Raw genomic sequence first — 12,394 nt, forward strand, 5'->3', positions numbered from 1 at the left:
ACAGTCTTAGCAAAAGAAAGGCCGTCTCGTTTTGCTGGGTGCCAGGTCATCAGGGAGTCGGCGGAAACGAGAGAGCGGACGAATTAGCCAAACGTGCTGCCGGCAGTAATCTTGAAACGGCTTTCAACTCACTTCCCTTCACCTACATCCACAATCTCACCTACGTCATGGCAACTAACCTGTGGCAGACCGAATGGTCTTCGTCCACCACGGGCAGACTCACGTACCTTTTCTTACCATCCATAGTCGAACGCCAAAAAATGAACTACCTTACTCCTTCATTCAATCTTACGCAACTGCTCACCGGCCATGGGAATTTCCCTAGTTACCTGAACAGAATAAAAAAGCGAAATGACGATGTGTGCAACTGCGATAGCGCTGCTATAGGCAACGCCCAGCATATTCTACTGGATTGCAAGACCTATGACATAGAACGCAGGCAACTGATCCTCTACTGTCTATCTAATGGACATGCTTGGCCACCTGACTGGAAGGTGTTCTGCTCCAATAAGGACTGCTTTAAACACCTAATGACTTTTGCGTCCAATTGTGACATCCTCAAGAATAGCCTTACAACATAAGGCTCCAGAACCACGGGTTCTGCTTCTGTTATTATTTATTGTAAACTGCTTATTGTATTTCCATTTCACTGCCTTTCATGTATATTTTCACCTTGTATATTGTACTCATCGTCGCCAAATTGGCATGCTGTATTATCTTCTATTTGTTTTTATTACTTAATAATTGCGGTGCAAGACGCCAATGTGTTCCCACTACACTATCTTCCCTTCACACTCTATCCCTATCAACTATCCTCCCACCTCTTCCCCTCACCCCAATCCTTACTTCGTAACCCCTCCTCTTCCATTCAAGGCAAAGTCTGCAGACAGCCTTCTTACTCTATCTTCAAGTCAAGTCAAGACCCCTAGGACTAATTTCCATTAGGTGCGTTCAGTTGCATCAGAGAGCATAGACATTGTCACTGTAATATCTTTGTCTGTCGAAAATGAAGTCATGGAATCCCTATTTTTACTTTATTTGGGAAAGTATGGCAATCAATCAAAAAGACATCCCCCCAAGGTTTTTACATTTTTGGACTCAGTAGACCTAGAAACATCAAGAAATACAAAAACATTCAGTTTTTTTCTGTATGTATGAATGTTAGTGTGTGTATGGGGCATACAATTTTGTTCATCCCCTTTGAAGCTTAATAACTCCTGAGCTTTCAAAAATTTCTGAAATTTTGCAGGGAGGTTTGTTTATTAGTAAAATTGATACTATTAAATTTTGGTGGTTTAAAATCCAGGGAATGAAAAGATAAAGGGGAATTGTGTCTTATCTCAAGTAAGGTCGAACTTAATGATGATTTTACTCATTATTAGTGTGGGTACCGAAAAGGTACAACGAAGTCAGACTGCAGTCTAATTCCAGCTAACAAGTCAGAGGGACTTGCCCAAGAATCAGAGATGGCTTATTTGTCGGTAGGGTTTCCCGCAGGGACGGGACTACTTTTTCATCTGGTCGAGTGTAGGAGGGAAGGTGAAGTCATGGTAAGGCGATAGGTGAATATTCGAGCAAACAAAACACTATTTAACAGGATAACAACGTTTTATTGGAATCAAGAAAAAATGTTACAAATGTCTAACATATATATCTATATATCCCTAACACGCGAGGAGAGAGAGAGAGACAGCTCACATAGATGGTTTCCATACCTCTTAGAACATCCGTATTTCAAATATTCTGTTGGTCACAAGGATCGGTAATTCCTTTAAAGTATAAGAGTCAGTAACTCTAGAGGCACAAAGTAAAATTTTTCATTAGGCACAAGGACAAGATAGACTAGATCGTGACTCGATCTAGGTCGATGATTGGCTCCCCCGAGGAGGGGGAAGAAGCGTCTTATATAGCTTTTTGCTAGGAAAGTTGGTCACGTGAATGTGATCAGGCCATAGGTGTTCCCGGGATTGGAAACAATACGGCAAATTCGGGCGCTAACTATAAACTTAAGTTGCAAGATGATCTGTATTCAGTGTAAGAACAATGGATAGTTGACAGTTATATGGCCGGGGACGCATATTTTCTCGGCCAGGACATTTTCTAGCAAGGATGTTTATAATAGGAAAAATTCTCAATTCAATATAGGGAACAATTATTACAATTTTATGTTCAGGGGAATTTCCAGATCTCACATTAGCATTTGCAATTTTTTATAAAACCCATCCATACCTCAAAATTACATGCAAATTTAAATAGACTCACATTACATTTCTGGATTCCTCATCTCAAGTAATGAAAAGTAGCAAAGTTTTATCAAAATCAACCTATTAAATGTTGAGAAGAACTTAATTGTATAAGCCCATAGAAGACGCGCTAGTAACTGTGAAACATTGCACAACAAAGTCACACAATTCATGTAATACCACTTTGTCGTGTGTGCTAGTGAAACTACCTTATATCTCAAAAAAAAACGTCATGAACCCACATTTTTTATTGCATTTTTGGCTTCCTCATCGCAATTAATGAAAAATGCCAAAGTTTAATCAAAATCAATTGAACAGATTTTGAGAATGAACACAATTCTGTAAGCCTCAATAATTATATCATTGAGCTTCACTATATATCTGTGCAAATAGAATATTTTAATTAAGATTTTATATAACGTCAATTAATTTGATATCATATTTTAATGATGTTATGTGCTGAAAACAATTTTAATCTTAAATATTTTGAAGTTAGTTTTTTACTTATAAAATTTGTTATTTCCTACCACACTGCGATCTCTTCCTGGTGTTCCACTACTATAAGTTGTTGCTAATGTGGAAGAACATTCTTCTAAGTACCATGGCTTTAAACCTCCTTGTGTTGCACTACTGATGGACAAAGTATATATAGAATTAGTGTATCCATCACAATTACAGTTATCGCTATATCTTCCTCCATTACCAGATGCCCAAACAAAAATAGATCCTAATCCATTACGACCCTAAAGTAAATAAAAATATTTTATTATTTACAAACAATAATAGTAATAATAATAATCAACATACTAAAATATCTAGCAAGAAAAAAACCATACTAACTAAATAAATTAAACAAACATTTTCAGCAGTTTTAAACCATCATCTTCAGGTTAGAATACAATCGAATGTAAAATACAAAATGGAACATAATTTTAAAAGAGAAATAACTACAGTTCCATTGGTTGAATCTGAATACATTAATAATGATGTCAATGTGTCTTACATATCTTAATAATAAAAATTTATAAATACATTTTAAATAAGGACTTCCATGTGTTTGAAAAAATCTCCACATTTCTGTAATTTATCACTGCATTCTTAGTAGAAGCCTTATAAATGTCTAGTCTCTCCAGATGTTTTAGAAGAACCCAATCTGCAACAGGATATAGAATACAGGCTTAACTAAAAGACACTTGGACCATTGTTTTTGGTCACAAATGCAGTGAGAGCAATAGGTGGTAAGTCCTGTTTGATGAAATTCAGATGCTCCTTAATATGAATGCTTAGAAAAACATGGCACTGCTCCTATGTATACCATTCTTTGTTGAATTTTTGGATGGAGTACATATCAGACAGGAGCTTCTTGTCAATATGGTCTTTGGCATTTCATAATAACGTATACACCAATGAATTTCTTTTGTAAAAATTTAAACAACTTATGAAACCCAATACAATACAATAAAAATACAACAACTGCGATATAACATTGAGCTATAAATTGGCAATAATTATTATAAATTAACTGAAAAATTTGACCCTAGAGGGAGGTGTTTGGCTCCCTCTTGTATTAAATTTAATAATTATAATTTAATTAAATAATTTTAGATTAAACCAGAAGAAAAGAATCAGCCCAGAGCAGGACTCAAACCCGCGACTCCTGCTTGCCATGCGGATGCATTGCCAATTATACTACTCGGACCTCCAGTCTGATCTCCTCTTCCAGTATATTTAATGTTATGATATAACCATCATTGTTTATTACAGTGCTGACTGGGGATGCATTCAGCACACTCATCCTGTAAACTCCCCTACAAGGAACTCAGCCAGTCATTGTATGCCTGGCAAGGCATATATATAGAAATATAAATATGTTTATATATATATATATATATATATATATATATTAATCTCAATTAATGAAATAAGGTTTAATAAGGACTTTGCTTTGCCAAAAATAAAATGTAACAATGTAACACCAGTCTTGTCATTTTGACAATTGGCTATTTTTACGCAAAGTATTTTAAAAACTAAATTTTCTATGCAAAAATAAATCATGTAAATAAAACAGAACAAAAAGTTAGAAGAATACTGAGTTTTTCAGGTTTTTCAAAGAATTTTAAGAAAAGGTTATGTAAGTTTGAAAATCAAAATTGTTGGCATGGACTGTAATCAGATTAATTTATTCTTGGACATTAAGCATAAAAGCCAATCAGCAAAAATACTCTTAATTTTTAATATTCTGAATACTGTTATATGAATATATTTCATTTTCACATTTCAGATCTGCAATGGAAAAAGAAAGGGACTTTTAAATGTGATACCCTTTAATGAGAACCCATTAGTGAGAACTCAGCTTTCCTTGTTCCCTTCTGAATCACATTAGTGAGGTAGAGGTTGAAGTTTTAAATGTGAAAGCATGCATGTTGGATGTTCAGTGCCGCTTTCCTGTAAGCCTAGAAATTTGACAATGGCGTTTGGAATGTCAAGCATGATTCCACTGACTTTCCAAACACCATTGTCAAACTTCTAGGCTTACAGGAAAGCGGCGCTGAATGTCCAACGTACATGTTTTCACATTTAAAACTTCGGCCTCAACCTTGCTATTAATGGGGAATTCCTATATATATATATTTATTTATAGGAGACCTTCCATAAATAATGCACAATATGGCAGCACTATGAACTTGATGATGCAATCCCAGTGAAAAGTGATGCTAATTTCAGTTAAAGATTTAAAGAATTAGTACAGTTTATTACTGTCTTACTGTACACCATTTTGAACTAATGAGTGTTAGAAATGGCAACTTCAGGTACCTTAGATATTGTAATGATTGAAGATCATCTTAAGATTAAAACTTTATGTGGAAAAACCTGACAGAAATTCACAGAGTTTTGCATAAAGTTTATGGTGAATAGTAGAGGAGGTATACTGTAGGTCAGTTTCCTATTGGGCTATTCATTTTCATGAAAGACACATAAATATTAATGATGGCCCAAGGCCAGAAGGATGAAAATGTCAACAGATGAGCAAAGCACAAAACTTGTGGCAAACTTTCTTGATGAGGATCATCAAGTGATGTGCAAGGAAATATCACAAAATACTCAAATTCCAGTAATATCAGTATTCTGTATTTTGAATAATGATTTGCAGAATAACAAAGTTTCAACCCTATAATTTCCTCATTGCTTGACTCCTAGAGAGAAGCAGAATTATCTAGACATTGCAACATTATTGAAACAAAGATTTGTCACTGACAGTCAATCATTTGTGTTTCAAGTTGGCTATTGATGAAACATGGGTTACTTTAATCCAAAGTTGAAACCACAGTCAAATGCATGGAGAAGTCCATTTTCTCTTTGACCCAAAAACTTTGACAAGCACAATCAAAGGTGATCTTTGCTTCTGATCACTGAGGAATCATCATGACAGACAAATTTCCATGTAAAACAAATGTGACAGCATTGTATTATAATGACTTCATGCAAACATTGCACAGAAAAATGCACAAAAGCTGATCTGACTTGCTCAGAGATGGGCCACTCATTTTGTGTGACAATGCAAGCCCACATTGGAGAAGGTTATGACCTACGTGTTGAGTAAGTACAAGTGGGAGGTGTTACCCTCTCACATCATACAGTCAAGACACAAGCCCATCAGATTTTCATTTGTTTCCCAAGTTAAAAAAGCCCATGCATATATAAAGTTTTTCTTCCTTAGAAGAGCTTTCTGCAGTGGTTACCCTAGTGCATCTAAGGACAATGAAAATAGTGACCCAAATGAAATAGCAAATCATCCAAAATGCTAGGACACAGACATTGAAAAAAAAGGAAGAATACATAGAAGACCGTAAAGAAATATTGCTTAAAAAAAAAAAACATACATCTAACAAGGAAATGGCCAGATATTCATCTTCAATTTGAATTAAACTTGGTGAGCATGTAGCCTTAAACACAAATAGTTCCTTTGATTTTGTAGTTCCAATAACGCACCTTGTGTTTGTGAATCAACAGAATTAAACAACATGGTTTCAGAAAAATAAAACAAATAGTTCCTTGTCCAAATAATAGGACCCATTTCTGAAGTGTTTCCAAAATACAGACCTCTGAAAATTGAGTGTTTAGCTTTTAAGTCTAGAAGTTCTACATCTACCCTAAGAAAAATTATTGATTCCTTATTCAGATTTCCTAGCACAAATACAGTAATTTAGAAATTTATAATTCATTTTAATTTCTCATAAAAATAAAATTTAGTTGAGTTATATTTTAAATTATTATTGTAAATAAATTTTTCCTATCAAATAATATTTCAAAATAAAGTTCATTATTTACTGGTATATAACAATCAAATGCATTTTACTTCATTTTTCAATAATAATTTATACATACTGAGTTTACTCCATCAATAAATGCTTTCTTTGCTAATTTTCCAGGTCCATCAACTGTTTTACCATCATCTTCAGGACCCCAGGATGCACTATAGATATCAATATGATTTGGATTCAGGCTTAATGCAGTAGCTTCTACTTCATCAGTAACTGTTCCATCTAACATACGAACACCTAAATAATCAAATTAAAATTACTTTACATTTGTTTAAACAATTAATAGTTTTAATTATTAAATTTTAATGATGATATGTAAAGTTCGAACCATTCTATTATTATATATGTTATATCTTAACTACATTTAAATCTTACCACGAATCAAATTCTCAGAATTAAAGAATGATATGTTTCACAACCAAATGATAATTCTTGTTTGTTTCATGATATATCTCTACAGTTTTATATTTTTTTAATTTTATTCTTCTCATATATTACTGTCTCATTGTCAGTTTCTTTCCTATTTCTTGTGTTAAAGACAACAAAAGACTTACTGTTAATTAATTAATACACATACTGATATACTAGATGTAAAATATCACCCACAAAACCAAAAGTCCAGCTCATAGATCAAAAAGTGAAAAAAAAAAAACATTGCTTTGAGAAACCATCTTCAGGTTAAAAAAATTGATTTTGAAATAGAACAAGAAATGAATGTTGTAATTTAAAATATGAAAAGAATGATGTCTGAGTGGCAGTCAGCAGTCACACAGGATGTAAAATTAGTATTAAATTTCAAATAATGTCCATTGTTCCATTTCCAAATCCATTCTTTTAAACTCAAGATGGTTGTTCAAGGCAATTGAAAACATTTGTTTTCCTTTCACTTTTTGATCTGAGCTGGATTTTTGGTTTTGCAAGTAATATTTTTATTGTTAATTGTTTTCAAAATAATATTACTCTAAGATTGTCATTTCTTTTAAGCAAGATACTTTTCTCTCTCCATATTTCTACTTTAATTATTTTGCTCTCTTAACATCCTCTTTTGATCTTATTTTTTTCCTCTTAGTACTTTATTTCTCTGCTTAGAAATTTTGATAGAAAGCAAGTGATAATTGGTTATTATCCAATCTCTCTACCTCCTATCATGAAGAGATCATCTGAATTGTATACTTCATAAACAATTGGAAATCTAAAATTGACAGACCAAATCCAATCTTATGACATATTAAGATTTGTTTTTATATTTCATATAGAAGTAGATATAAAATTATGATTAAAAATAACATATAGTCAATTTTTATTCCTTTTTTTTTTAATTTCCATTAATCTAACTTTTAGTTCCAAATGGAAGTGGAGGTGATGGATACTCTTTAATCAACTTAAAGTTAGGAATTATTATAACATTTTTTATATGAATAAAAGCACTAATATAAAATGTTTTCATTTAATTAAAAGGAAATAATGAAAATAGATAAATGAAATTCTTTGATAAATGTTTCTCATCATTAATATATGTGAGAAGGTTTTTATAAACAGTGTATTTAGTTGATAAAAATATTATAATATAATTATATCAAAGTAGATTAAAATCATTTTTAAACAAGATTTTTTATGAAAAGTTTAGAATTAGTATCTAATTTAAAGAAATACAAATACATAACTCATTATACGTAGGAAAATGATTACATAGTAAATCTGTTTTTATGAATGGTATAAATTTTCTATTATGATTGTATGAAATGCCGTATTTAAGTTTCATATTTTTTGTTGCCCATTTTTATTATATGAATCAAACTATATCCAGGAAGAGCATCTCAATTTATAACATTAAACTTATTAGAAATTACAGTTCATTCCATAATAGTTTGCTTGATGGCAGATTTTCAAAAACAAAATAGCCCGTATAAGAGAGAATTAACTCTATTACACTATAAATGATTTTATTATTGAAAATTAAAATATTATTGTATATATATTTATTAGCTTTAAAATTCTGTTATATATCATTTAATTGTTTTAACACATCCTTAAATGTCCATATGTGCATATTGTATATAAATATGTCCATAATATAGTAAAATCTGTTTATTGTGATCACTTCACAATTCACTTCTACATTGATGATAACTGACTGATAACATTAAGTGGAGTATGTAAATAGGACTGTAGTAGAAATTATAGTTTTATTTATTCTGACATTAAAAATATATGTTAAAATAATATATAACTTAAAGATATATAACTCAATATATATTATATAATATATATAACTTATTAATTATTATTATTAATTAATAATAATTCATAATACTAATTGATTTAAAGTTCTTGATATTTGGAATATGAAAAAATAAAGAATTGCTTTTTCAATAAAATGTTTCATGTTTTAAAGACAATTCATAACATTGTATTTATTTTTTTACAAACATTAATGTTATCATATGTTAACTAAATTAAAAAACCTAAAGAATAAGGTTTTAGCATAAGTTTTCAGCTAGATATTTAATGCAAAAGCAAGAAATATTTGATTTTTAAATCTTTTTGTTAATTATATGGTTATTTATCCTTGCATGCTATCGTTTAATTACTTTCACTAATAATTTAAAAACATATTTAATTCTGTACAGTTATTAAAGTAAAAATTAATTTTAAATTTTAATATAAATACACAATTAAACTTTTTATTAATTTTACAGATAAAAATGAAAATTATACTTGTAAAATATCAAAAAGTATTAAAACATTTTGCATAAAAAACCTATTCGGGGAAAAAAATTTGTCATTGTTGTTATATTACTAATTTATGTATTATTAAATATTCTGAATAGATTTTAAAATAAAAATTAACATAAAACGAAAACATATTTAATAAAACCAAAAAAAAAACTTGTTTAATTATTACACGTTCTTCTTTCTTAATTCTTAAGACAAAAAACTGTGATTCCATTTAAGAGTAAATTTAAAATATTTATATATTTTTACCTCCAATGCTTGCATTGTATGCAATTCCTACACCACAAAATTCGTTAAAAGCTGTTGCTGCCACTTCACCTGCACATCTTGTGCCATGTCTAAAATTTTTAAAAAATATAAATCTTAATGAATAGTTTAAAATTTCATAAAAGATACAAATATAAGCATAATATTTTAATTTTCAAATAAATATAAATTCAATTATTATCCAATGTATAGTACTGTACATGGATAATTTTAGACTAATTTGAACTTTTCTAGTGTAGTGATTCAAAAATCAATCACGAAACTGTAAATTTTTAAATCATCATTTGCTAGAAATGTAAAGAACTGAGTCCGAGAGTTATTTTTATTTTATTATTATTTTTTGTTTTATTATATTTTGTTTGGGGCTTATGTTTAGTTAGGACGAAGGTTCCCCACCACTCTCTTATTAGTAACCAAAAAAGATAATAAACCAACTCACAAAAGAACGAGCGCCGTAGGAAAAAATCACACGCGCTTGCGCTGCCCAGCAGAAATAAACAATCCGCAGAAAAAAAATGGAGGGGGGAATCCCCACACTCACTAGAAAAGAAATACTTACTAAACTGTCATAAAACATCCCAGAAACTTGTGCTAAGTGCTTTGTAAACGGTTTATAAGATTTTGTCGGAGAATTGAAGCTGCCAAAAAGTTTTTCTAACATCCAATTTCTAAGTATGTAAATTGTTGTCAAACGCACGTGGTGAAAAATAAGTCCGACGAGAGGATAAAGAAAATTTTAACAACTTTATTTTAATTTTCACCCACGTTTGTTAAATTATACAGGATTCTCGATACACGTTTATATTCCGACACTCCTTTTACAAAATCACTTAAAACTCGGCAGAATCGTAGTCGAAAAACTCGCGACAAAAGAATTGATGTACGCGACGCGTTACAGAAGGGGCGCGAAAAAGAAACTTATAACTAATTACTTAAAACTACTTATGCTAGAGAGGGAAAGAGAAGATGTAGAAAATAGGACAGAACAAGACAAGAACGGGTACCCAAACTTAGCTAGTGAACTCGTGATGGTGGCTACAACTCAGGCCTTCTTGGACGATACGAGATTCGACGATCGTAACGTTCGAATTTTCCACTTCGTGTTCTTCCGATAGACTTCCAGAAGAGCCCTTCTATCAGATTTCTAGAGTTCTTCTCTAGATTCTGTAACGTTCGGTCTGCTGCCTCCTTCGTGCTCCCGTCGGCGCGAAATTCCTGGAGACCTCACTCAACACGTCCTCACAGCTCGTCGTCTCGGCCCAAAAGTGGCCAGTCTATCACTCTTTCTAGCCCCTGCAGGCTATATCTTTTTCTTTGTCTTAAAACCAGTTCGTTGCCACCCGCTGAGAGAAGTTTCCAGAAGAAAGAGAGCAGGGAACAAAGGGTGGAGAAATAAAGGGAAGGAAGAATATATACATATATATATATATATATATATATATATGTACAAATAAAATATACAACGAAAAATATGGCGTACGACCACAAAATAAGGGGAGTAACCTAGCTGAATTGTGACGTCACCTCACAGCATAAAACCAGCACGCTAACCAAAGACAATCGAGGTCTCCATATTAAACTGTGAAAGAAGAAGAAGAAGACAATCGAGGTGATTTCCAGAGCGAGGTGATTCCTGGTCGATGTCCAGATTGAGAATTAGGCGATCCAAGGTGTTAAAGAGGAATTCGATTTGACGATAGCGAAAGGATTGAGGAAACAGGTTCCTAGTATAGTGAGGTGACGGATAGACATTTAGTTCGTAAGAGATTCTGTTCATAGTTCCTAAGTACAGTGGTGCCTCGTATAACGTACGCCTCGAATAACGGACGCTGCGAACAACGGACTTTCGGTTTGGCCGTTACGTGACTCGAGCAACGGACTGGTTGCGAACAACGGACTTTCTGGCATAATTGGTGACTGCTCCATGGGTGCGTTCTTTAACAGCGATCGCTCTGCGTCTCCGCTACTACGGGAGTGCGCTGCTGTTTGTAGGCATTTAGGAACGACGGTGAAAGAAAGAAAGATGGCAGCGCCCGCACTATTGATAGTATCGTGATGGAGGAATCTATAATTCTAAAATATGAGCTTTAAAAGGCAAAAGAAGGGCCCCAATTGTAAAATTTAACCATAAAATGGATTATTTGTTGAAAGAGCATTCAAAATAGCCTCGAAAAATAATTCGTAAAGACACTTACATCACCGCGTGCGCTAGCTCGCGCTTTCACAATTTCTAAATTCTCATTCATAAAACCACATAATGGACCCGGAAACGAAACTATCTGAGCCATGGAGGACTCCATGTTGCTTTCCACCGTAAACTACTGCTACAAGCGGCCGTTTTTGCCGTTCGACGGCGTGCACTCCCACCGGAATTTAGGAACGCATTCCGCGGGAATTTTTAAACGAATGTCGCTCGCGCAGAGTTACGTGGAGGAATAAAAGAATGCACCCCATATTCATTTTTTATGATACAGTACGGTTATTTTATGCTGCGGAACGAATTAGATGTTTTAACATGTATTCCTATGGGAAAATGCGTTCGTATAACGATAGTTTCACTTAACGGACGTGCACCTGGAACAGATTAAGTACGTTATATGAGGCACCACTGTATTTCATTTGTCGAATTTTCAAAGGGGAATTAAGATTAAATTAAGCTAAGTAGCTGAGTTTTATTGTCGGGTTGACTTGTTGATTTTCGTTAATAAATTTTGTTTTGGATTATAGACAATTGTACATATATTTAATTAGTAAATCGAATTTAACTATTTGAAACTTTTGCTTTGACTTGATATTTGTCATTATTCTTACTAACTTTTTCGGTGC

General features: G+C 32.6%; 1 protein-coding gene across 2 annotated transcripts in view; it reads right to left on the minus strand.

The window, feature by feature from the left end:
• The window catches only part of Fur2 (furin-like protease 2), a 121,358-nt gene that overhangs the window by 38,845 nt on the left and 70,119 nt on the right, over positions 1 to 12,394 (minus strand). For both annotated transcript variants that reach the window (XR_010882094.1, XM_067280636.1), the window contains exons 6-8: positions 9,551 to 9,639; positions 6,630 to 6,802; positions 2,771 to 2,986 (exon numbers count right to left, since the gene is read on the minus strand). Coding sequence is in view for 1 of the 2 variants with exons in the window: in XM_067280636.1 (XP_067136737.1) it covers positions 2,771 to 2,986; positions 6,630 to 6,802; positions 9,551 to 9,639 (478 nt within the window). In the remaining variant the exon portion in view is untranslated. The remainder of the gene's footprint in view (positions 1 to 2,770; positions 2,987 to 6,629; positions 6,803 to 9,550; positions 9,640 to 12,394) is intronic.

The sequence above is a fragment of the Centruroides vittatus genome, unplaced genomic scaffold, assembly GCF_030686945.1.
Source record: "Centruroides vittatus isolate TY-2023 unplaced genomic scaffold, ASM3068694v2 contig_888, whole genome shotgun sequence".
In the NCBI taxonomy this organism is placed as follows: domain Eukaryota; kingdom Metazoa; phylum Arthropoda; class Arachnida; order Scorpiones; family Buthidae; genus Centruroides; species Centruroides vittatus.